The 26,155-nt window shown below is 47.6% G+C and overlaps 2 protein-coding genes across 4 annotated transcripts in view; one reads left to right on the top strand and one right to left on the bottom strand.

The window, feature by feature from the left end:
• Positions 1-9,808, bottom strand: GMFG (glia maturation factor gamma). 3 transcript variants are annotated; one of them, XM_079800201.1, is made up of 8 exons: positions 9,662-9,716; positions 6,446-6,512; positions 5,914-6,010; positions 5,744-5,793; positions 4,610-4,659; positions 857-939; positions 333-406; positions 1-186 (listed from the first exon to the last, which is right to left on the bottom strand). In XM_079800201.1, the coding sequence occupies exons 2-8, from the start codon at positions 6,446-6,448 to the stop codon at positions 115-117; spliced, it is 429 nt and encodes a 142-aa protein (XP_079656327.1). In that variant the 5' UTR covers positions 6,449-6,512; positions 9,662-9,716; the 3' UTR covers positions 1-114. The 3 variants fall into 3 exon arrangements, with proteins under 3 accessions (XP_079656327.1, XP_079656329.1, XP_079656328.1); XM_079800203.1 differs by lacking the exon at positions 6,446-6,512 and having other exon boundaries at positions 9,662-9,808; XM_079800202.1 differs by lacking the exons at positions 6,446-6,512; positions 9,662-9,716 and adding an exon at positions 6,277-6,374.
• A 527-nt stretch (positions 9,809-10,335) lies between these two features.
• SAMD4B (sterile alpha motif domain containing 4B) overlaps positions 10,336-26,155 on the top strand; it is a 39,186-nt gene continuing 23,366 nt past the window's right edge. The window contains exons 1-2 of the mRNA XM_079800194.1: positions 10,336-10,449; positions 22,318-22,717. Of these exons, the coding sequence (XP_079656320.1) occupies positions 22,522-22,717 (196 nt within the window). The 5' untranslated portion in view covers positions 10,336-10,449; positions 22,318-22,521. The remainder of the gene's footprint in view (positions 10,450-22,317; positions 22,718-26,155) is intronic.

Genomic DNA, 26,155 nt, shown 5'->3' on the forward strand with positions numbered 1-26,155 from the left:
TGAGTTCTTGCATTTTAATTTCTTCGGGGTCTGGGATGTTCAGGTCCTAGGGGTCTGAGTCCCCCATTCCTTTGGGGACTCAGACATCAGGAATTCAGATCCCCAACCCAGAGGTCAGCGAAAGAAAGACAACTTCTCTTGGAGCCAGGCTTCGGTGAGGTCATCAGTGGTGCGGATTTCAAACACCTGGGCAGGGAGAGTTATCAATATTATGATCCATTCAGGCACTGAGAGGGGGAGGACTCCAGCCCCCTCCTCCCTCAGACCCAGGAGACCAGACTCCCTGACCCCTCCTCCCTAACACTCTGGGAGCCTCGGCCCCAGGCCCAGACCTTTGTGAGCTCGGCAGTCTGCACCAGTCTGTTTTTACTCCCTGCATACATCATCTGTTGTTCGGGCTTGCAGCCTGCATGGAAAAGGGGAGAAGGAAACATAACTGGGGGATCCTAGGGTATTCTCTAAGGGGCCAGGAATGTCCTGCAGGCCCTGGAGTTTTCTAAGCGTCCTAGGAGCTGTTCTAAGGAGTCCCAGTTTTCAGATTTGTCTAGGAGTTTGAAGTTATTCTGAGGGTCCTTGCAGGTGGGACCCTCAGAATAACTCCCAGATAGGAGTTTCTAGGTTAAAAAAAAAAAAAGTAGGATTACTTAACACATCTCGGGACTGAGGAGGATGGGTTGGGCTCATGAGAAATCTAAGCCCCCAACTTCCATGCATTGCCCTCCCAGTACTTACCAAGTCTCACACACACACACACACACACACACACACACACACACCTGCACTCTCAAACACTACCTTACACACCCCACCCAGAATCCAAGACCCTATTCTCAGGATGGGTAGAGCTGAGTCTCACCCACAGGGCTGGAGAAGATGAAACACAAGGGGTAGGACACTCGGCCATCTTCGTGCACATACTTGTAGCTGTAAACCACGAACCTACACCGGCGAAAAGGAAGTCAAATTCAGGACTTCAGCCTGGAGCCCAGAACCAATGCCGATAACCTAAGTCTACAACCTTGAAATCTTGCATGAGTCTGAGAACCTAGGGTTAATAACTGAGACTGAAGGTTCTGGCCTCAAACACGATAAATGATTAAAAATAACAATAATAGTAAATGCTAAATAGAAGTACCATATGATCCAGCAATTCCACTTCTGAGTATTTACGCAAAGAAAATGAAACACAAATTCGAAAAGATACATGCACTGCACGTCCATCACAGCATTATTTACAATAGCCAAAATACGGAAACAAACTAAATGTCCATGGATGAATGAATGGATAAAGGAGGTGTGGTTTATACATAGAATGGAATACTATTATTCAGCCATTAAAAAGAAAGGAAACCCTGCCATTTGTGACAACATGGATGAAACATTGAGACATTATGCTAAGTAAAATAAGTCTGACAAAGAAAGACAAATACTGTTATGATCTCACATTTGGAATTTAAAAAAAAAGAAACAAACAGAAAACCAAGTTCATAGATACAGAGAACAGATTGGTGGTTGCCAGAGGGAGGGGGTTGGTGGTGGGCAAAAATGGGTGAGGGGGTCAGAAGGTACAAACTTCCAGTTATAAAATAAATAAGTCATGGGGATTTAATGTACAACATGGTGACTATCTATCTATATATATATATACTAGTAAAAGGCTAATATGCAAAGTGTCCCCTAGGTCAGTGGTCGGCAAACTCATTAGTCAACAGAGCCAAATATCAACAGTACAACGATCGAAATTTCTTTTGAGAGCCAAATTTTTTAAACTTAAACTTCTAACGCCACTTCTTCAAAATAGACTCGCCCAGGCCGAAAACCGACTTCTGCGCATGGGCCACGAAGTTTCAATCGCACTGTACGTGCGCGCCCGCACGTGGTGTTTTGTGGAAGAGCAGTGGTCGGCAAACCGCGGCTCACGAGCCACATGCGGCTCTTTGGCCCCTTGAGTGTGGCTCTTCCACAAAATACCACGTGCGGGCGCGCACGTACAGTGCGATTGAAACTTCGTGGCCCATGCGCAGAAGTCGGTTTTCGGCCTGGGCGAGTCTATTTTGAAGAAGTGGTGTTAGGGATGTGAGGGCGATCTGGCTGCGACATCTGTCACCCCATTGATCGCCAGGGTTGAAGAAGTGGTGTTAGAACACTCAAGGGGCCAAAGAGCCGCATGTGGCTCGCTGGTTTGCCGACCACTGCCCTAGGGAGTTTGACTGGGAGTTCAATGGCTCGCTATGACTGCGCTGGCCACCAGGGGGCGGCACAGAACAAAGAAAGGCCCAAGTTGGCAGCTGGCAGCTGGGAAAAGGAGGCCCTGGCCAGCAGCTGGAAGGCCCCGATGGGCCCTGATCATCAGCCAGACCTAGGGACGCTACCCATGCACAGTTTCGTGCACCAGGCCTCTAGTAATTAATAATACTGTATTGCATATTTGAAAGTTGCTGAAAGAGTAAATCTTAAAAGTCCTCATCACAAGAAAAAAAATGATTTTGTAACTATGTGTGGTGACGGATGTTAACTAGATTTATTGTGCTGATCATTTCACTATATATACAAATATCAAATCACGTTGTACACCTAAAAGAGTAATGACATATACAGTAATGACATATGTCAAATAGACCTCAATAAAAACATGTTAAACAGAAAAACGTGCCCTAACCAGTTTGGCTCAGTAGATAAAGTGTCGGCCTGTGGACTGAAGGGTCCCAGGTTCGATTACAATCAGGGGCGTGTACCTTGGTTGAGGGCACATCCCGAGTGGGAGGTGTGCAGGAAGCAGCTGATCAATGTTTCTCTCTCATCGATGTTTCTAACTCTCTATCCCTCTCCCTCCCTCTCTGTAAAAAATCAATAAAATATTTTTTTTAAAAGAAAAAGAAAAACGTAATGGCTTAAAAAATTAGTCAGTGCTGCCCTGGCCAGTGTTGCTAAGTAGTTAGACCACTGGCCCATACACCGAAGGTTCGTGAGTTCAATTCCTGGCCAGGTGCACATAATTGGGTTTCAAATTCAATCTGGGCCCCAGTTCAGGCACTTGCAGAAGGCAACTAAATCAATGTGTCTCTCTCACTTTGATGTTTCTCACTCTCTCTCTCTCTCTCTCAGTCTCTTTCTCTCTCTCACCTTCCCTCCCTCCCTTCCACTCTCTCTAAAAGTCAATGGAAAAATATCCTTAGGTGAGAATTAACAAAACAAAAAGTCAGTGCTTATTTAACTCACAACAACCTTATGATGAAGGCGCTATTTTATCCCCATACTACAGATGGGATAATTGAGGCCCAGAGAGGTGAAGTCACTTGCCCAAAGTTCTTTTGGTACATTTGAACCTAGACTGTGAGTGCTCAACTACTATGTGATACTGTCCAGCTGGGGCTGAGACCAGGCCTGCCTACACAATTTGCCAAGCTCGGTGCTAACTGAAAATTTGGGGCCCCTTGTTCAAAAGACAGGAGAAAAACTTCTTCCTTTCTTCTGTAAGCTTTGCTGACTTGGACATGGGAACACTTGAAAGGGGAGTGCAGATGCCACAGGCACACTCTGAAACTTTCTTTTTTTCTTTTTTTAAAATATATCTTATTGATTTTTTTTTTTTTTACAGAGAGGAAGGGAGAGGGATAGAGAGTTAGAAACATTGATGAGAGAGAAACATTAATCAGCTGCCTCCTGCACATACTGGGGATGTGCCCGCAACCAAAGTACATGCCCTTGACTGGAATCAAACCTGGGACCCTTCAGTCCATAGGCTGACGCTCTATCCACTGAGCCAAACCAGTTAGGGCTGGAGCTTTCATTCAGGAGCAGGAGGAGTCTGACCCTAACCCTCCTGGAATCTGCACTCAGGCCCCCTGCCAGGGCATCACTGGGTGGTGCAGGGAGTGGACAGAGAACCCATCCAGGGCTGGAGGTGGCACTGCCCCAAGCCCTAGCACATGCTCTATTGTCTCAGAAGACTTCACAAAAAACACCAATTCAAAGATAAAACTATAAAGAATTTCTAGACAGCAGGCAGCCTCAGAGCATTGCCTCCCACATTCGAGGCTGCCTTCCAGATATGGGGCCCTATGGGACTACACTTGTCAGACACCCAGGAGCTGGTTCTGGCTAGGATGGAGGCTCAAAATCCTCAGGCACCCAAAATTCACCTCAGAGATGGAAAATCTAAACAGACCAGTTACCACAGAAGTGTCAAAGTGTTCTTCCATACACAAAAAGCGCCAGACTTATATGGCTTCACACAAGATTTTCCCCAATTGTTAAATGTCAAATAATTTATTTGTTACCAGAAATATTCTGTAGCATTAAAAAAAAGAAGGAAATTTTCTTTCTTTTTATTTACTGAAGCAAGAACAATGTTAAGGCTGAAACCTGACAAAGTTTGTATTTTTTAAAAAGTAAGCTCTAATTTCACATATGATCATCAGTGTAAAATTCTGCAACAAAATATTAGTATACTGTACACAAAGTGCTAGGATAAGAACTCTTGGCCTCAAACACAGAGATCCCAAGCTGGTGAATAGGACTGGACCCCAAGCAGTCCCCTCAGTCTCCACCCCCATCATCACCCTTCTCCCCATGGCCTGACCCTCCTGTTCCTTCCCCCAGTATATACCTTGGCTGTCTTTCTGGCAACTCCATTTTTAGTTCCTCTGGAGAAATGTTCTGGGGGAAGAGGGAAAAAGCAGGAGAGAAGAAAATATTGCCATTAAACAAGCATTTACTATGTGCCAAGATACTGGTCTAAGTAACACACATGGACTAACTCATTGAGCTCTTCCATAACTCTGTGGGGTAGGTCCTAGTATTATCCCTACTTGACAGGTGAGCAAGCTGAGGCCCCGAGGTGTTAAGACACTTGCCCTAGATTGCACAGCAACTCTGAGCAGAGGAGTTCAAATATGAATCTGGGTTTAAATCATAACCACTTTACTATACCTCCTTTCAGAAGACCAGAGGGAGCCCAACTCCTAGCCAATCCCCCTCCCCTGTCAAACAGCCCAGCCTCAGTCTCCATAGCCACCCCCCTAAATCCTTACCACAACACTATAAAGTAAGCCTTATTATCATTCCCATATTATAGATAAAGACAGTGAGGCCAAGAGAGGGTAAGGTATCCTATATGAACAACAGAATGAGCAGTTCCTATGACATGCACTGACCACCAGGGGGCAGACACTCAACACAGGAGCTGCGCCCTGGTGGTCAGTGCACAGTGCACTCCCACAGGGGGAGCACCGCTCAGCCAGAAGCCATCAGTCTGACATCCCCCAAGGGCTCCCAGACTGCGAGAGGGTGCAGGCCTGGCTGAGCACCGCCCCCCCCCCGCCCCCCCAGTGCACGAATTTTGTGCACTGGGCCTCTAGTAAATTATAAAAGATTCCTGCTAGCTTTTTATTAATTTATCTGGAAATTCTTTAAGTGCCAATAAAGTATTATCATTTTATTGAGCATATACTATGTGCCAGGCCTTTAAACCCATTACAAAGATTAAATCATTGAATCAACCCTATGAGGTTGGTACTGTTATCTCCATTTCATAGATGAGGAAGCACAAACAACCCTATGAGGTCGGTACTATTACCTCCATTTCATAGATGAGGAAGCAGAAACCCATACAGTCTCTTGCCTAAGATCACATCTGAGCTGGGACTTGACCTCCAGGTCTTTCTAGCCCGCAATGCCATACCCCTGGGTCTCCCAGCCCCGCCCTGCACTTCTTGGAGGTCCCATCCACCCAGCCCCTCACCTGAAATTCTTCCTCCAGCACCACCATCTGCCGGTCTTTGTCCACCTTCACTAGGGAGGGATGGCACAAAGGGGTTAGTTAGGACACCCCTTCGAACTCAGTGACTCTAGCCCAGCCCTCCTCATACGTCCCCACCGCCCTCCCATCCTTCCAGGGAAAATGGCACTCACTTATTATGGCTGCATTATCTGTCTCTTTTCGAAAGCGGAATTTCCTCAGCTTTTCCTTTAGCTCTGGGTCCACCTCGCACACCACCAGGGAGTCCGACTGCAGCAGAGCCCAAACAGAGGTGAGCAGGCCTTGCCTCAGTCCCTGCCCCCTGCCCAAGCCTCGGTGTCTCCATCTGACAATGAAGAGGAATGCGCTGATAGCCCGTAGGAGGCCGTCATGAACATGAGGAAAGAAACCTTTTTTCCCCAGGCAGATGCTGCCCCTCACAGGGCACATCCTTGGATGGCAGAGCAGAGGCCAAATTCCAGCCCTCCAGCAGGTATCCTTGGGCAACACTCAAGGAGACCCCGAGACCTGTTTACCTGGTGCCAAACCAGGAACCACCATTTCTCTTCCCCCAGCCTGGTCCTCTGCCACAGTGGGGTCCCCTTTCCCAGCCCCTTTTCTCCAACACACAGCCCGACCTTCACCCGGGCATCCTCCCAGACCCAGACCCACCCCGGACGGCCCCTGGCCCCCTGGCCCCCTGACCATGATTTTTCTGTCCACAGGCCTCTTCTTTTCTCAGTTCCGCTGTCTTCTAGGGGTGGGGCGAGGGCTGGGGAAAGAAGGGGGGGCAGGGTGTGGGGTAGGGGAAAGGTTTCATACACCACATCCTGTTTATGCCCATTCTGGGACAACTGCTGCAAGAGGGCTCCGCCCCCTCCTTCCTTCCCCTAATCTGTCAGGACCTCCGAGCCTTGGAAATCACCTAGACTGGGGTTCAAATGCTGCCTTGCTATGTGACCATTGCTGAGTACCTTCACTCTCTGACTCAGGGTTATTGTGAGGATAAAATAGCTTCGCAGGTCTCCCGGCATGGTGGACATGCTCCACACACAAAAGATAATAACGAGCTCTTTACCTCCTCCCCTCCTCCAGGAAGCCTTCCTGGATTTCCCCCCCCCGCCCCCCCCACTTTGAGTATTTTAACTCCAGAACTGAACAGGGGAGCTGCGGGTCAAACTGTCACCTACTATGTTGATGGGGAAATGGAAAGGAAACAGGAGACACCACAGCAGCAGAGGAATGGTGAATTTCTTCCTGAAGTTATTCAGCCTCACGGGCTTTATAATGGGCCCTACAACAATGGTGTTCAATCTTGTCAGACTGGCACCCCCTTTTTTATTAAGTGTTTCGTATTGCTTCCTGTCTCATCCTGAAATGAAATTCCTAGATAATGTACCCTACTTATACACGTAAGTTTTTTTTAAAAAAATCAATATAATGTTCTGTCCTATAAAGGAGAAATGAAAAAGTAATTCATAGGAAAACCCTGTGTATTTCAGTAAGAAAATACAACCAAACAAAGGAGAATTTTTGCAGATCCCAGCCCCATAATGGCTGCTTCCCTCCGTAGTAGTGGACAAGCCTTTCTATTCCCCACTACTTCACGCTGGACCCCACCCCTTCAACCACTCAAGGGCATCACTTCAGCTATCCCCCGTCTCCCTGCATCATCCACATTCCCATCTCTGCTGGATCTTCCCCTCTCACAGGCAGCGTTACTTCTTCTATCTTAAAAACTATAAACCCCGTCTCCTGCCCAGCCACTGCCCATTCATTTCCTTCCCTTTTTAGCAATACTTCTTGAACGCGTTGTTTACACTTGCTATTTGCAATTTCTCCTCCCAATTTCCCCTTCTAGTCTCTCCCAGCAGACTCCCACTCCTGTCCTTCCCCACTGACAGGGCCACCGATGACCTGTATGGTGCTAGACCTCACGGCCAATTCTCATTCTTCATCGGACACCACCCATCGCTCCCTGCGCTCCGGGCTTTTTTCACTTGGCTTTCAGGCCGCCACCCTCACCAGGTTTTCCTCCAACTCCCCTCTCTGCTCCTCCTCCTGACAGCAGAGAGCTCCCTTCTCTTTCCCGTCTACCTTCCTCTCTTCCTGTCCTCGTCAGTCTCTTGCCTTTCAAAGAGCTTACTTTAATCATGTCTCCAGCTGGGCATGCCCCTAACCTCTAGATTCTTCATCCAGTGGCCAACCTGCCATCTCCACCTGGATATCTTGCAGTCATCCTTGACCCTTCTCTTTCCTTGGACAACGTACGTTAGAACCTGTCAGCTTAGACCTTCCAAGTGTAACCAGAACCTGCCCACTTCTCCCCCTCCACAACCCACACCCTGGTCCTGCCGCCTTCATCTCCAGCCTGAACACGTAAAGGAGAAAGGAGAGAAACCCCCCTTCTCTTCTCTGCACGGTTTCCCTGCTCCCCTTTTCCCTCACTCTGTTCTCCATAGGATTACCAGAAGGGTCCTAATAAAACCCAAGTCAGATGAGCTACTGCCTCTCTTAAAACCCTCCCATGGCTCTCATATTATTGGGGTAAAAGCCAAAGCCCTTACAGTAGCCTTTCTAGCTAAGTTATCTGCCATCACCCCTCCCCCATTACCTCTTGGACCCTGTCTTCCACTACTCTCCTCTGTGCTCACTGCAGCAACGCTAGCCTTTGTGATTCGGTGAGTAATCCTGCCCCTGGGCCTTGGCCCTTGCCATTAACTCTTTCGGGAAACGTCTTTCCCTCATGGTTCATCCTTTAATTCCTTCAAATTTCTACTCAAACCCCATCTGATGAAAGAGGTCTTTCCTCATCTAAATAGTACTGACCCCATTTCTCCATCCTGTCAGCTTGCTTTATTTTTCTCCATACCACGTATCACCAAGGTACACTGTGTTTATATATTGTTTGTGCCCCACCTCCCCATCAGAATGCAAGCTTCCTGAAGAAGATATGTTTGTCTGCCTTGTTCATTGTTGAAATTCCAGTACCCTGAGCAATGCACGGCATACATTAGGTACAGAAGAAAGATTATTGGATGAATAAACGAAGCAGCATGTATGGTGCACAATCACTCTCTCTGGTGTGAAAACTCTTGCTTCAGTGAAGGGCTAGTGGATGGGGTTTGTGCCATCAACCACCCTGGCTTGACATGCCACGTCTGCTTTTCCTCCTCTCTGCTGCTCCTTCTCAATCTTGGTTGATTTCTTTGCTCAAACCTTCCATGTCCCACTTTTCTCGGGGTTCTGTTGAGTTCTTGTCTCCATTCATCCTTTGGACCCTCCCCGGGCTAGGTCACTAATTCCCACAGCTTCAAGTACCCTCTTGGGTGATCCTCAAATCTTGGTTTCCAGCTCCAGTTTCTCTATCTTAAGCTTCAGACACAGGAGTTGTGCAGTCTCCCGGACCCTGCCGCTGGGCGGCCCACACTGGGCTCCGAATCTTCAGGACCTGCATCTTTTCTGATCTCCTTCTCAGGGAGACCGCCCCGCCCCCCCCCCCCTCAACCTCCAGCCAGAGGACTTTATCTTAGATTCCTGCCTCTGTCGCCTGCTGCAGCCGCCCAGTCCCACGGGCCAGCCAGTTCACTCAGCATCCTTACGCGGACCTCCTCCGCTTCCCAGTCTCACCCTCGTGCAAACGCCCCTCTCCCATCCCTGCTGCTTCCCCGTACTCCGTCCCCAGCTCCATTCCCTCCAATAAAAGAGCCAGAGACATCTCTCCAAACCCCCAGCTCACCCATGACTCTTCCCAGCTCGAAGCCTTTCCGCGGCTCCGTAGCGCCCAAAGGACAAGTCCAAGTCCCCTCGAGGGGCCAAACGTCCGGCGGCCGCTCCTGTCCCACCCCTCCCTGGCCGAACTCCACCCTCCACCCCGGCTGCACTGCCCGAGTTCCTCCAACCAGCCACAGTCTCAGTCACCTGAGCGCCTTCTGTGTCGTTCACCCCGAGCCAGGGGATTTGCAGAATGAACGAACAGATATACAACAGCCGGAGCAACGACTCCCATTTATTGGCGGCTTCCTTGGTGCCCAGCACTACGCATGCATTGCCTCTTTCCGTTCTATTCTGCTCGAGAGAGGAAGCCACAAGCTCAGAGAGGGGTGCGCTGAGAAAGCGGGGACTCCAGAAGCCCAGCGCCCACCTGGACGCTCGGGGGGGCGGCGGGGCGCGGCGCCCGGCGGGAGCGGGCTTCAACGCCAGAATCAGGAATTGTGACTCAGGGCGCGGCCGCTGAGGTAGACGGCACGGGACTGCCCCCTGCCGGCCGGGAGGCCCAGCGCCGGGCTCCGCCGGGCCCGTCGCCCCTGGCAACGCCGCGCGCGCCCCGCCCCTTCCCCTCCCGTCGGCCGCCTGACCGTCAGCCCCCCCGACCGACCAATCCCACGGAGCAAGAGGCGGGCCTCCCGGGCCTCGTCCAGCCCCCGCAGCGCCCCTCGCCGCCAGGACCCGGCCTTCCTCCGCGCTCACCGCCCGTTGGCGGGTGCGCGGCTCGTCACCGCGGCCTCTGCTAATGCCGGCGCGCGGCGGTTCCGCCGGGGCGGGACCAGGGGCGGTGACGCACGGCGCGGTGACGCAGCGCGACGGCGGCGGCGGCGGCGGCGGCGGTGGTCGGTGCGGGAGGAGGGAGGGGAGCTCGCGGGCTGGAGAGCGGGCGACGGCGGTGGCGGCGGCCTGAGGAGGCCCGAGCGGCGGCGGCGGCCGAGGCGGTGAGTCGCGGGCAGGGTCGGGCGGCCCGGGGCCGCGGCGGGTCGGGGCGCGCGGGTCTCACCTCAGGGCGTCCCAGGCCGCGCGGGCGGCCCCGCCCCCTCAGGGACCCCAAGCCGCGGGCGGCGGCGGGCGCGGAGCGCGGGCCTGAAGGGTCCCGACCCCTGCGCGGAGCCCCCACCCCGGCCCCCGAAGGGCCCCCACAGGCCGCTCGGAGCTTCCCTCCCAGACCCCCTCACATCCTCGGGATCGACCCCCGCGTCCACCTCAGACGCCTCCTTGGAGGGCGGTCCCCGGCGACCTCGGAGACCCCTGACACTGCCCTCGCACCCGCTCCGCCGGCCCCGGCCTCCCCGGGTCCCGCCCCTGCCATGCCCACAGGCTTCTCCGGAGACTGTCCCGGGGCTCGGAAATGGGCCCCGAATCCCCACCCTCCCCCCAGAAACATCCCCTGAGGCCGCCGGATATCCAGCCGTGTGGATCCGATGTCTTCTCCCCGCGAAACCCTAAAAATCTCCTTTCCGAGTCTCCCCCAAACCCCCTCCAGACCCGGGCATTCCCGAAATGTCCCCCAAGGGCCGCCTTCACACAGCCTCCCCAGACTCCCCTCACACACACCCCGGGAACTTACCCTCCCGCCTACCCCGCACCCGAAATCACCTGCGAGGTGCTCCCCTCAGAACCCCGAGTCCCAGCACTCCTGCCCCCCACATCCTTCAGGATGCCCCAGATGTGCCCGGAAAATCTTCCTCAGAGCCTCAAACCTATGGCGAACTCTCCTTCCACGTTCCACACACCTCTTCCAAAACCCCTTTTGTGTATCCCCAACCCTTCCCAGGAATCCACACCAAATGTTCCAAAAATTGCTTCTGGATGCAAAAATTTCCTTTGTAAGTTTCCCCCACACACACTTTTAGGTGAACTTTCTAACACCCTCCTCACAAAAACACTGTAAGCCCTAAGGCCTCCTCAGGACCCCTCTGAGGTGCGGTTTGCAAGATCTCGCGTCTCCTCAGAGACCCCGCCACCTCCTGAGCCCCCCGAGACGTGCCCTGAGCCCCCCCAGGGCCCTCGGCACCCCGAGCCCTCGGATCTCCTGCCTCACGGCCGCTTCCGAGGCTTCCCCGAGCGCCAAGCCTCTCGCACCCACTGCCAACCCTCCCTCCCTCCAGAATTCTTCCCCACGAGCCCTCCACCTGACCCCACTTTCCCTCAGGAGACCCTCCCCACGCACCCTTTTGCGGCCTTGGCGGGGTTCTGCCACCTCAGACCACGCCTCCCGGGCCCCTCCGAGAATGCGCCCCAGCCCCTGGCCAGACTTCTCAGAATCCCCTCAGGTTCTCCGCCCACGGCCCCCAGAAACCTTGTTCAGGACCCTCCTGGGCTCCCTTCCCTTTAGAACCCTCTCATCTCCTCCATTCTTTTTCCCCTGAAATCCCCTTAGAGGTCCTGTGCAGATCTGAGTCTCCTTACCCCACAGTCCCTTCCGAGGCCCCACCATCCTCCACACAACCCTCCCGAGAGGCTCCAGGTCCCCTTTCAGTAAGAGGTTTGTCAGGAGGCATTCTCCACCCCCTTGAAACCCCAGTCCTTAAGACCTTTCTCACAGACCATTTTTCTTAGGTTCCATCCTCAGAGAGCCCCTCCCCCCCCCCCCCTTCAGAGATGGAGGGACCCTTAACACCCTCCTTAGAGACCGCTGGACGACTGCCCCTGTTTTCCTTCCAGAAGCTCCCACCGTCCTTTCCCCCTTTGAGGCCTCCTCACTAGAGAATCTCTTCCCTATGGTAATGGGCCTCAAAGTGTGGTCCCTTGACCAGCAGCATCTGCATCACCTGGGAATTGTTAGAAATGCATATTCTTGGGCCTTACTCCAGTCCTACCGAATCAGAAAACCTGGAGTCAGGCCCCGCAGCCTGATTTTAGGAGCCCTCCTGGTGATTCTGATGCATGCTCAAGTTTGAGAACCACTGCCTCTAGGAGAAGTTCCCTCTCCCCACAGAAAGCCCCCAAAAGATGCCCTACTGCCCACCCCATTTTCCTGGGAGTACCCTTTGTGAAGTCCCCACCCTCCAGAAAGACCCCTTCAAAAGACCTCTAGCTTCTCCACAAAGTTGCCCCACCTTCTGAGCAATTACTTCAGATTCTACTTTTAAATGGTTTCCTTTCAGATCTTCCTAGGACTTCTCCTTCTGGCTTCCCTCCACGCCATTCTTTGGTGCTTCTGCTTCAAATTGCTATCTCCTCCAAAATCTCTTCTCATCTACTCATCTGTCCTTCTTCACATAGGCACCCTCCCCTTAAGACACCTGCAAATCTTCGTTCTCTGTGTCTTATTGCATAGAGCCCTTTATTGTACTTCCTAGAGCACCACTCATATTCTTCCTTATAGTTTTTCACCCACCCTCACTGGACTTGGAGTTTGGGAAATACTGGGGATGTGTCTTGTTAGTCTCTGAATCCCACATGGTGGGATCTGCCCTCTGTAAGTTATTGGGAATCATTAGAGCACAGGCAGCTCTTGTGTTTGGCTAGAAATCTCTAAATTTCTCAGATCTCACACCTCATTCAGATTCAGCACACCTTCCTACACCTTCCTCCTCTTCCCCCTCCTCTCCTCTCTACCTAGCCCAAGGAGAGGCTATCTACCCCAACTGCTCTGAACTGCCTCACCCCATCCTACTTGGCTTCTCAGCCCTCCATAGGGCCCTCAACTTCCTCTAAGGGATTCTGTTTCTCTCTAGGTCAAGAAGAGGTAACAGAGATCACAGGGTAAACACTGGGGCCTGCCTTCAGGGAGCTCCCAGTACAGTAGAGAGGTTGGGCAGGTACACAGGGCAGAACATGAGGTACAAATTATATGTTGTAGAAATTCAGCAGTGAGAGATTGCTTTTCAGCCATTTGGCTAAGATTAAGTGAAATTCAGCACTTTATCTGGAAATACTTCATAGAAAAGGTGGTATTTGGGCTGGGTGATATCCCATAGGAATTGGGACAATGACAACTAGCCTTCCAGAGAAAGGAAACAACTAATGCAATGGGTGGAAGACAAGAAAGTGTCCTCATCTCTCATCCATGGCATCTCTTCTCTTCCCCTGAAGGACAGAGATGAAAGAAAAGAGATTTCTCCCATCTGCATTGTATTTGCCAGCTGCACTTTAGTGACCCATTAGTAATAATACTAATGACTACTGTTCATTGAGTTGTTATTATCTACCAGTCACTGTTTAAGTGATTTACATGTATTGTCTCACAGGACCTATGAGGTAGGTAAACTACAATTATCCTCATTTTATAAAGGATGAAATTGAGCGCAGGTGGAACAAATAGAAGCTCTCTGGCCCCTGTCTGTCCCAAGATGATAGTGTCTGGAGTCAGGGAGTTGAATTTTATGTTCTCATAGGGTTGGGAGCAATAGGGCATTGTAGTGTAGTGGTTAAGTATGCAGACTTTGGAGCCAAAAAGGATTTGTATCCCATATCATCACTTACCAGTTTTGTGACATAGGACAAGTTACTTAACTTTTCTGGTCCTCAGTTTTAAGTTAAAAAATGAAGGTAATAATGATATCCTACTTCATAGAATTATTATATAAGGATTAAGTTAATACATATAAAGTACTTAGAACAATGCCCTGCACATAAGTTCTCATTGTTAGCAAAAAAGGAAAAACAAAACAAACAAACAAAATTCATAGCAGCCAGGACTCTTTTAAAGACTTAAGTGACAGAACCTTAGTTCAAACTAATTTAATCAAAAAGGAGAATTAATTGATTCATGTTGCCAAAAAGTCCAGAGTTAGGATGCTTCAGAACTAGTTACATCCAGGAGTTGAAACAATCCAATAATCTCTCTCCATTTCTTCACTAACTTAGCTTCATCCTCAACAGATTTCTGCTTTGTGGTGAAAAAGGCTCTCAGCAACCCCAGGCTTAAATCCTACATCCTTAGCAGCCTCAGTGGAAAGAGAACTCTTCCCTGAGAGCCCTTAGTTTGAAAAGGTCCTTTCCTGAATATCTGTGAGATGGTGACAGAAGATCCTTAGAGACATGTGTTGGGCTCTTGAGCCTGGAACTGCTCACTTGTGGAGCCAGATAAGACTTTGATTCCATCCTATTACCTTTCTAAGCATTGATGATAGTCCCCTTCCTCACTGTTCCCCTAGCCCTAATCTATGCTTGCTTGGATCCAGAGAGAGTTTATGGCTAGTCTGACCCAACCAGACTTTCCTTTGGGATCTCACTGGGAAATATAGAAATGAGATGAAATGACTGGCATGGTTTGGTGGTAGCCTCGAGGCAGAGGAATCCAGGAGTAATGGTGTTCAGTTCCCTACATCAACTTTTTTTTTTTTTTAATTTTGTTGCTATTATCCGTGCACTGGTTTTATTTTTTATTTTTTAATTACTTTATTGATTAAGGTATCACATATTTGTCCTCATCCCCCCTATTCCCATCCCAAACCCCTCCCCACGCCTACATCAACTTTGCTTTTCCAGGGTCCGAAACTTTGGAAGAGAGTTAAGTAGCGAGTTGATTTTGTTTGGGTGCAAATTCGATGAATAGAGTCTAGTTGAGAACAAGTCACAGAACAGCAGAACATGCAAGTCTCAAATATCTCTAGCAAACAATTTATGGAGATACTTTTCTAGGTACTAGAGATGCAGCGGTGAATGAAAAAGTCAAGGTCTTGGATCTCATGAATCTTATATTCTGATGGGGGAGAGAATATATAAACAAATCAAAATAATGGTGTGTGCTATGAAGAAATTAAAACAGTAATGTGAATGAGAGGGTGAGGATGGCCACTGTACACAAAGTGGTCAGAATTGGCCTCTTTGAGGAGGTGACAGTTGAGCCTGATAGCCTAAAAGATGAGAAGGCACCAGTTGTGGATGATCTGATTAGTGGGGCATCCTAATCCAAGCATTGTTACTTGTGGAGAAAGAACTGCTGCAAGGTGGGGAAATTTTTCACAATTTTCATAGGACTTGGTGATGGCATTAGAAAAAGAAGAATCCAGCATGATGACCACAACTCTATGAGAGTATTTATGCCTGACAACTCTAAGAGAATAGCTACTATTATTAACTACATTTTACATATGAGAAATCAGGTATAGCAAGATGAATTCACTTGCCCAAATTAAGGAAGGCAGTAAGTGGTAGGGTTATATTTCCAACCCAGGCCGTCTGGTCCCAGAGCCAAAAAGGCAGGAGGGCATGTTTAACTGACATTAAGAAAAAAGAATTATCGCCCTGTCAGGGTAGCTCAGTTGATTAAAGTTTTGTCCCAATATGCCAAGGTTGTGGGTTTAATCCCCAGTCAGGGTACTTACAGGACTCAACCAGTGAGTGTGTAATAAGTGAGAGAACAAATCAATGTTTCTCTCTTCTCTAAAATAAAGTGTCTCTGTAGGAAAAAAAAAAAAAGTTATCCAGACTCAATGACTAGATCTTATGGAAGAGGAAGGAGAAGGGAAGGAAAGTCAAAGAGAGTTTTAGAGGGAAGAGGTGGCATATTTAGGAGTGGGAGGAGTAAAAGAGATGGCAGTACACTGAGGGGAGGTAAGGGTTGGGATGGGACACCAGCTTCTCTACTTCAGGGTTTCCCAGAGCTCTCTAGGCCGTGTTATTTCCAGGAGGCTGTGCCTGGCCTCTCACCTCTCCTTCCCTTCCCCAGGACCATTCATACAAAAGCCTCATTCTTGGCTGAGGCAATAGTGTACATATTTTGTGTACATATTTTAGGAGTTTCTGAAAATACTGATTGGTGGGGGTGGTGTTAATCCGCACCTGAGGATTCTTTTCCATTGCTTTTCAGAGAGAGAAACATTGATGTGAGGGAGACACATTGATTGTTACCTCCTACATGCTCCCCAGTTGGGGGCAGGGAGCAAACCCACAGCCCAGGTACGTGCCCTTGACCAGGAATCGAACTCGAGACCCTTCTGTGTGCAGTCTGATGCTCTAACCAATAAGCATACCCTCCAGGGCTGGTTGGTTTTTATAAGAGAGACGCTGGGCTCCCTCGGCTTCTGACATTCTCCTGTTCTTAGGTCAGGATAGTGAGTTAACCTTAGGTAACTAGCGTATTACCTTATTCGTGAAGTGTGAGTTACTCAAAGGCCTAGGTAGGTGCTGTAGAAGGGCCAGGAATGTGTAGGGAGGCTAATGGGAGCCTCTTATTTATCCAGAGATACTGGCATTAAATGTTGTACCCTTCAGCCCAACTTTCTAGGCATTGGAAGAGAAATTACAGGAGACTAGCATTATTCTCAGGAACAGCCAAGAGTTACAAGGCCAAACTGCCTGGCCTTGAAAATCTCAGCTTAGTTGTGTGCAGTCTTGGATAAGTGACAACCTAACGGTCCGTTTTTCCATCTGTAAAATGTGGATATTATATACATATATAAGACAGATATAGAATATATATAGTTTTAGATCAAATGAGCTCTTCCATGGAAAGCTGTTATCACAGGGTCTGGGACCTGACACTTAATATATGAAGATACGCTAAGCATCGTGCTAGGTATTTTTATATACATTGTTTCATTTCATTCTTACCACAAGCTTTACTGAGGAGGAAACTGAGTTACTTGCCAAAGGTTACACAGCAAGTATGTATCAGCATGAGAGCCCAGATTTCAGCACTCCACAGTGTTTCTCTGAATGTGGAGAATTGACTTTGAGAGGTGCCTGTCTGTAGGCTGCTTCTCACTCTTCGGGGCCAAGGAAGGAGCTTAGAGGGCACTTTTTCCTAGAACCTTTAGCCAATTTTTGGCTCCATTTTCTACCCTCCAGGGTTGGTAGATGCTTCCCAAAGAGGTTACTTGGGCCCATGGAGACCAAATATGGCATGTTGGGCTTTTTTAGAGACTGCTATAGACATTCCACTCTCATGTCTTTCCTCAAAGGCAGGGAGTCATTTTTGGTCACATGAAGACAAAAGAGACCAGAGCAGTAGTGAATTGTTCTGTATGGGAACATCAAGGCTTTTTCAACTTTAAGTGTTAGAAACCCAATTCAAACTGGCCTCAGTGAAAAATAAATTTTTTGGTCCATGTAATTAAGAAAATGTGGGGTTGGGGGGCTTTAGACTTGCTATGTGCAGGTCTTCAAATGTGAACAGGTCTCCCTTTTCCTCCCCTAATTTCTTGACTCAGCCTTCATCTTTGTTGGCTTCATTCTATGGCAGGCTCTCACTGTGAGGTAGCAGAAGTGGCAACCAGTAGCATCAGGAGAGGTGTAATCTGGGCAACCCTAACAGTGAACTTGTTTTCCCCAGTAGCTCCAACAAAAGTTCAAGGAAAACTTTTCCTTGTCCAGGCTTTACTCTATGTCTACTCCTGGATCCAAGAAAGACAGTTAATTCTCCAACAGGCTCTTATGGGGCTGGTACTAGAAGATGGGAATGCATATTTGGCAGGCAGATCCTCCAAAATCCATTACAATAAGATGCCTTGGAATAGTCAATGCTGATGGCTCTCCCCTGGCCCATCTCACCAAGCCAGGTCTTCCTTTCTCACTGCAGTCAGGCACCCAGGATATTGAGGTAATTGGCCCTTTGATAGAAGAAAGCCATCCAGTCTTCTTCAGTCATCATCCAGAACAAACATCTTTCTGTCCAGAGCATAGGAATCCCTCCTTTAAGGCTGATTTTTTTTTAAAACAGTATATTCTTAAAACGGACTGTTCGCCTAAAGCCCCAGGGTTTATTGAGAACTGTCCGACCCATCCTCGGATACTAGATCCTCTCCATCAGTCATGTTTCCTGAGCAGCGAGGTGGCTTAAAAGTGTGAATCACAGAGGCCTGAGGGAGGGATAGTTATCAGACTTCTGGTCTTTTCTCTGTATGTGTCCATCTAGTCAAAGGACCATAAGCCACAGGCTTTGTTCTATATAGTTGCTATATTAATGTGAATTAATTTCCAACGTTTAAAAATAGGGGAATTTTATTTAAAATTCCAGATTTCTGGTTTCTCTTTTTTTTAAAAAAAAAAAGATAAGACCTAACGGTACTAGACCCACATTCCCCCATGGCACCAGTTAATTAGAGCTGAACTGTGACTTCACCCTTTAGACAGGGTATGTGCTTTCCAGCTCACCATAGTCTTCACCAGCCTGCTTTTTAAAACCTGGTTTTGTAAAGTATCATGTTTGAGACCCCACTCTGTTCCGAGGCTTTGCTTCTAGCATTTGACTTGGGGAAAGAAGCTGGATTGATGTGCAGTTAACAGTTTATTTGGGACACACAGTGCTGTTGCTTAGGAAAAGTAACAACTCAATAAAAGAGTTTATGGAAAAGAATGTGCACAACTTTGGTCTGTTTGTGGGTTTGGTCATCTTTTGCAGTAAATGCTGTTGGCATATCAAACCTCCCATCACAAATGTTCCCTCTGAAATAGTAACATGTCTTCTATCTTACAAGTTGCCGTCCAGTGAAGGAATCCCTCCCACTCCCGAGGGATGTTCATTCAGCCTCCGCTTGACCACTTCCAGCAACCAGAGAGCTTATTACCTCCTCATATGGCAGCCAGTTCCATTCTTGGACAGATAACATTATTTTAAAGTTTTTCCTTATGTTAAGACTGTCTCCAGGCACGTGAGCTACCACTCACCCATCCTGCATCCAGGGCAAACATTGATAAACAATAGTACTCTTTCTCACTGAGCCAGAAAGTAACATGTACCCTTAAAACTTTAAAAATTAAATTAAATTCCTCTAAAATTTACAGAAGTAATATGTGTTTACTTGTAACTAGTGAAATACTAAAAAGTTATGTTGAGAGTGTTAATAATGCCTCCTCCTTTCCAAGGTAATCAGTGTGAACAGCCTTAGGGTCTATCCCTGTATACACTTCTCTATATACATATGTGTATATAATCAGATATGATATATAATGATTTTTGTATTTGGCTTTTTTTTTCTTTTTACAAAAAAAATGACATCACATTGTACATATTACTATGCAGCTTATGGACATCACTCTAGATCAGTAAAGAGCAAATACTATATACATTTTTTTTTGTATTCTATCAAAGTCAAGCTTTTTAAAAATATATATTTTTATTGATTTCAGAGAGGAAGGGAGAGAGAGAGAGAAACACCCCCAACTGGGGATCGAGCCCACAACCCGGGCATGTGCCCTGTACGGGAATCGAACCGTGACCACCTGGTTCATAAGTCGATGCTCAACCACTGAGCCACCATGGCAGGGCAAGCATTTTTTTTTTTTTTTTAGGGCAAGCATATTTTTAATAGCTACATAATATCCCATTCCTTGAGGTGTGCCCAAATTATTAATCATTCTTCCATTGCTTCATTGCTTCAGGATCCTTCTCACCACAGTGCTCCAGGCAGCTACTACCAGTCAATTTGAGTTAGCCTGAGAAATAAAACCCATTTTGTTATGTGTGATCCAATCTAGCTTACCTTATGCATTCTAGAGAATAGAAGCAGACAAGCTCAGAGATCCAAGTGAATCTGTTCTGTGGCAAGACTAGAACTTAATTTTCTTGACTTTCAACATTTCCCATATTCCCATATCCTGTATTGCCTCTCACTTAGAAATGTCTACCCAGGTTCTCCTCTGGAGTAAGTAAATAAATCTAATTCCTCTTCTGTGTGCTACCCGTTTAGATATTTGAAGTCAATTATGAAATTGCTCCTGAGTCTTCTCTTCACCAGGAGAAATTTCCTTGATGCCTTCAAATTTTTCTCTCATGATTTTCAAATCCCTTTACCATCCTGTGGGCCATTCTTTCTGTCTTCTCCCCCAGGGCTGTAGAAATCCCAAGTGTGACTTCCATGCGCACCTTTTTATTCATTCATTTGTGAACACCTTTTATGTGTCAGTCATTGTTCTGGGTTCTGAGTGATGACGGTATAGCTTGTATTTTGATGGGAAGAGAAAAATAACAAATATAAATAAGATGATATTTGAGGGTGCTGAATTATATAGAAATGAAATACTTTTAACATAATAGAGTGACTGAGAGTGAGATTGGTCAGGAAAGATCTTTCTAAGGAAGTGACATCAAGCTGAGACCTAAGGGACAAGTAGGAGCCAGCTATAGACAGGTCTGGGGGAAGAGGATTCCAGTAAACAAGAAACAACTTGATACAAGATGAAGTTGGAGAGGCCACAGGAATCTTTCAGGGTCCTGTAGGACAAGATAAGAAGTTCAGGTTTAATATAAGTTTAAGTGCAATGGGAAGTCATTGAGGATTTTAAGCCAGGGAGGCAAAATTTGATTTCCCTTTTAAAAAGATTTTTGGAGGTTCCACTTTCTTCCACACTTGCTTCTTATATCCAAAGGATTGATAACCAGGTCAGTTTGCTCGGTTCAGTTGTCCCACAGAGGATTGGTGAGGTTAGTCACAGCCATTGTCAGGTCAGCCTTCCTCAGCAGGAGCATGGAAGTTCAAGGAGATGGCAGTAGCTCCCTAAGACCTGAGCACAGCAGCTTCAATAGATCTCTGTATGGAGTTCTCAGTCCTCTTGGCAGCGAGATGGGGATGAAGCCGAATGTGGTTGAGGGTAGAGCCAAGGGCACTGGTTGCAAGAAAGACGCGAAATGTGAATAGGGATCTGGAGCTGGAGACAGTTAGGAAGAGGTTTCAGAGTAGTGTCCACAAACCAGTCAACTGAAGAATAGGCCTGTTGTCTTGTCTGTCCAGTTGACACAGCTCCTTTGTAGTTCCTGCCTAAGAGGAATTTGGACACTTTCTTACTTGGGAGTTTTTGACTTTTGAAGTGTCCCCCTTGTCCTCAGATTGACATCCCCTTGGCTTGTAGGTGACATCCTCAGATCTCTGAGAGCCAAAGGGACTTCCCCACCCAGAGGACTTTGGTCAGGGTTAGTCTTCAGGGAAATGAAAAAGGGGGCTGGAAGAGATTCACCTCAGAGTAGAGATAGATGGGATCTTAAACATCGGAGTTGCAACTTTTCTAGAGTAAGCTGGAGTGGTGGAGTTGATATCCCCCCAGCCTGTTTAAGATCTCTGAAAAGGCCTCTCTCCCCTTACCCTTAGGTACTCAGACAATTACTAATCAGGATTCACATACCTGAGATCTCCACTGGGGTCACCACCTCACCACCCACCCACATCCTAGCTTTGTAAGTCTTAGCTTGAAATAACATAAATAGTTCATAGGGTCCTTTCAGCAGGTAAATAGTCACTTTGTCCAGATTTGGAAGGAGGTGGCCAGAGACCAACAAGGTGAGGGCATGTGCTTGGGGTCATATGCCTGCATAGTCAAGTAACCTGGGGCCAGGTCTCCATTAATTCAGATTTTTTTTCCTATAATGTGCAGCCTCTCCTATTTCCCATTTACTCTCTGCTTTAAATTCATATCCTTTGACCCTAACCAGTTTGGCTCAATGGATAGAACGTCAGCCTGCAGATTGAAGGATCCCAGGTTCGATTCTGGTCAAGGGCACATGCCTGGGTTGCAGGCTCGATCTCCAGTAGGGGGCTTGCAGGAGACAGCCGATCAATGATTCTCTCTCATCATTGATGTTTCTATCTCTCTCTCCCTCTCTCTTCCTCTCTAAAATCAATAAAAATAAATAAGTAAATAAAGATAAATTCACATCTTTTTGCCCTATGACAGCCAGGCCTGAGGGGCAGCATTTTTTCCTTAGTCTAGGGTAGGTCTCTTGAGTCCTGATCAAGCCTTTTCTCTGGATCTGAAGATTGGAGGGAGAGTTGGTTTAGTATCTGGTATTGGCTTTACCTTTCTCCCAGGATCTCCGCAGAGTGGATAGCCTGAAAGAGGAAGGCATGAAGACTCCTTACTCCCTCAGCACTAGGTCATTTCCAGCCCCTTCATTCTATCTGACCCCTTGCTTCCTTTTCCAGGAGCCTGGAGAGGTGTGGCTGGACCAAGACCTCCCCCGATGTGAGCAGGTTTCCTCCCCCCACCACCTGTTGCCACCACGCCAGGGAACGTCCTCAAGCCCTGGCCTTCAGGGAAGAGGTAACAGGAGCCCGGAGCCGAGACCATGTGACGGCGCTGGCCCTGGCCACCGCCGTACCCCCCACCCTGGCCCCAGGCCCGGCACCATGATGTTCCGAGACCAGGTGGGCATTCTCGCTGGCTGGTTCAAGGGCTGGAATGAGTGTGAGCAGACAGTGGCCCTGCTGTCACTTCTGAAGCGGGTCACTCGCACCCAGGCTCGTTTCCTGCAGCTCTGTCTGGAACACTCCTTGGCGGACTGCAATGACATCCACCTGCTGGAGTCAGAGGCCAACAGTGCTGGTAAGTCTCCACCCCCAGGGATGGGAGTAGGAGGGAGACCTAGAATAGGAACAGATGTTAGATGGTTGAGGAGGCCTACTCAACAGTGGTGCTAAGAAATGTGTGTTCTAGATTTGGTGGGTGGGAAGTCCCTGACCTCCCAAATTATCATCATGGCTTTCCTGGGGCTTTGTTGCTAAGTATCCTCAGGCATGGAATGGGGGACTTCTGAGGGTGGACAGTGCAAACTGGAAACTACCCACAGCAAAGGAAGGATCATGTAGGGTGGCTTGTCTGTGAAGCTGAAAGAAACAGACTAAAATCATTACCTATGAAAGGGGAATTGAAGGTGAGCATTAATTCATTTTTCAAGCTCAGGACATCAGAGCTAGGAGGATATTTTGGAACTCTTCCAAATTTATAAGTTTTCCTATACTATCCTTAACCCCTGAAAGGTAAGTTGGACTTAAAGCATAAACAGCTTCAAGAGAATATTGAATTTAGATGTAGTCCGTATCAGTTCCCTTACCACTTTGTAGAGCAGCAGTTGCCAACCTTTTGGACCTCACGGACCACCAGTGGTCTGCAGACCACCTGTTGGCGACCATTGCAATAGAGAATGCTTTGTGTCCCATGAGGTTGGCACTGGTATGGGTAAGCCAGATTTCTCTAGAACCTCTCCCAAGGGCCCTAGGCATAAATAGGAGTCAGGCCAGAGAACCATCTCAAGAGACTCTGTTAAAGCCATATTGTCCTTCTGGATCCCCACAGGCCTGATAGAGACCTGTTGTCCTTGGTAATAGGTGAGAGAGATGGAGACCAGAGAAGAGGTCGAGTCATGCACACCTGAAAGCTAGCTGGAGAGAGGGACCCCTTGTAAAGTGTGTCTAGACCCTTCCCACCTTCTTCCCCATAATAATATTCACACTGAGCCCTTACAGCAAGCCAAGTACTGGCTTTACTTTTTTTTTTTTTCCAGAGAGGAAGGGAGAGGAAGAGAGAGATAGAAACATCAATGATGAGAGAATCATTGATTGGCTGCCTCCTGCACACCCCTTACTGAGGATTGAGCCCACGACTGTGACCTCCTGGTTCATAGGTCGACACTCAACCACCAAGCCACACTGGCCAGGCCTGGTTTTACTTTTATAGTTAACTTCAAAAGCAGTGTTCTTTGGTGGCTCTAGAGCCAAATGTCCCAGTTCTGTTACTTGCCATACTTAACCTTTCTGAGCCTTGGTTTCCTTGTCTTAAAACTCAAGTTTGATATCTGTCTTTACTTTGTTGTTTTTTTTGTTTTTTTAAATATATTTATTGATTTTTTACAGAGAGGAAGGGAGAGGGATAGAGAGCTAGAAACATCGATGAGAGAGAAACATCGATCAGCTGCCTCCTGCACACCCCCCACTGGGGATGTGCCCGCAACCAATGTACATGCCCTTGACTGGAATCGAACCTGGGACCCTTCAGTCCGCAGACCGACGCTCTATCCACTGAGCCAAACCGGTTTCGGCCTGTCTTTACTTTCTAAGGTGGTTGAGAACTCTGAGACTAGTGCCTGTCATGTAGTAAACACTCAATAAATGTAAATTGTTGTGTTTATTGTCAACTCATGTAGTCTTCCCAATAAACCCAGGAGATAGATACTGTCCTTATTCCCATTGTATAGGTGAACAAGTCAGCATGGGCTGCTAGGATTAGGATTTGGGGAACCACAGCTGCCGTGCTTCCCTCATCTCCCCAGGACCACCTGCCTTAGAAACAGTCACTTGTATTTTACCCAGTTTTTAGGTACAAATCACAGAAGCACCATGGTTGTAGAAGAAGATGGTTTCTCAGACCAGGAGTCATACCAGCTTAAGTCCCAGTCTGGTGGACAGCTTAGCTGCAACAGGTCCAGAGCTCAGCCATTTGATATCCTTCTCACCCTCCCGACCAGGGAGGACTCCCCTCTGCCCTAGCACCATGGGCAGGAGTTTTGTGGTTGTAATATGGCTCTGCACCCAGAATGGGGGTTGCTTTGGGCAGGCCAGTGTCTTACATATAGCTTTGTCACATATCCTCACAATCCCATCTGTGCAGGCAGTTGGATGAGCATTGAGTTCCAGTGTTGACTACATATCAGATTCACCATTGTGCTTATTGCTGTTTATTTATTAGAGCATTTTGCGTTCTTTAGTTGTTTTCAAAACTAGTGATAAAATCAAACCATTTGAAAGGCGAAACGTGAAGTCTCCCTTCCAGACTTCCATGTTCCTAATTTGTGTGTATTTTGTGAGATATTCTGTGCATGTATGAACATAGTCATAGTTTTCCTCCAGCTTTTTCATTGTTTTGATTGCTTTATCACATAGAACACTGCATATTAACCAGTTGTGTGTGTTTTTCACTTGAACAATAATAACTTGAAGATCATTACATATTCAGCACATACATGTATACCTCATTGTTATTAATGGTGGCTTAGTAGTAAGAATAGGTAACATTTATAGAACCCTACCTGAGTATCAAGCAGTGCAATTACCTTTATTACTCATTTAACCCTCCCAAAAACTCTGTGAGGTTGGTCTCACTATTCCCTCATTTTACAGATGAGGAGACTGGGGTCTGGGAAGGTTTAGTGACTTGCCCAGAGTCATCTGGTCAGAAGTAGAGCTAGACTTGGACTTTATAGAATTCTTGCTATTGACCAGTAGACTCTACCACAGACTATGTTCAGCTTTACTCTTATAAACAGTTCTGTAATGAGTACCCTTTAATCATCTGTAGGATAAAGTCCTAGAATTCTGTGGGATTGCTAAGTTTGAAGTTATGTGCATTTCAGTATTTATTATTACCACATTGCTCTTGAAGAACCCTCTACTAGTATACAAGGAACCTGAGGCTCATCCAAGATGGTTTGCATTGGTATGTTGGAGGTAATGCCTAACTAGTGTTGAAAATTGCTGTGGAATGAATTGACTAATGAATGAATATATGAATCAAGGTTTTTATCCTGAGTCCCATGTCAGAGAATACAACAAGCTAATACTTAGCTGAATAGAGAAGTAGGGAAAACTTAGAATGAGAAAAGAGGGAGAGCCATGGTATCTTCCATAGTCAGCAGGAAGCCTGCCAGGATTAGAGCGAAGCACGACGAGAGAGAAATTTGGTAGAGTCTTGGATGCATCTTTCCTAAGAGGTAAATTTTGTTGGGCCTTTAATGCCTCTTTCCTAATTGACACGGGGTTACAAGACTAAGGAGGTCTGTGTCTTCTGACTTGCTCCCACACTCAAGTAGAACAGCCACCTTTGTGAAGGAAGGAGCTACTTCCTGGGCTTGAGTGCCTGCCTCGTGAAAGGAGCTGTATGCATTCTCTGTTATTCCTCCTCTGTTCATATGGCCTTCCCATTCCCTGGTGTTTCCCAAACTTATATCATTGGCAGAATCATCTAGTGGGAGAGGAGGTGACTGTTAAA

This window comes from Cnephaeus nilssonii, assembly GCF_951640355.1.
Source record: "Cnephaeus nilssonii genome assembly, chromosome: 20".
Classification (NCBI taxonomy): domain Eukaryota; kingdom Metazoa; phylum Chordata; class Mammalia; order Chiroptera; family Vespertilionidae; genus Cnephaeus; species Cnephaeus nilssonii.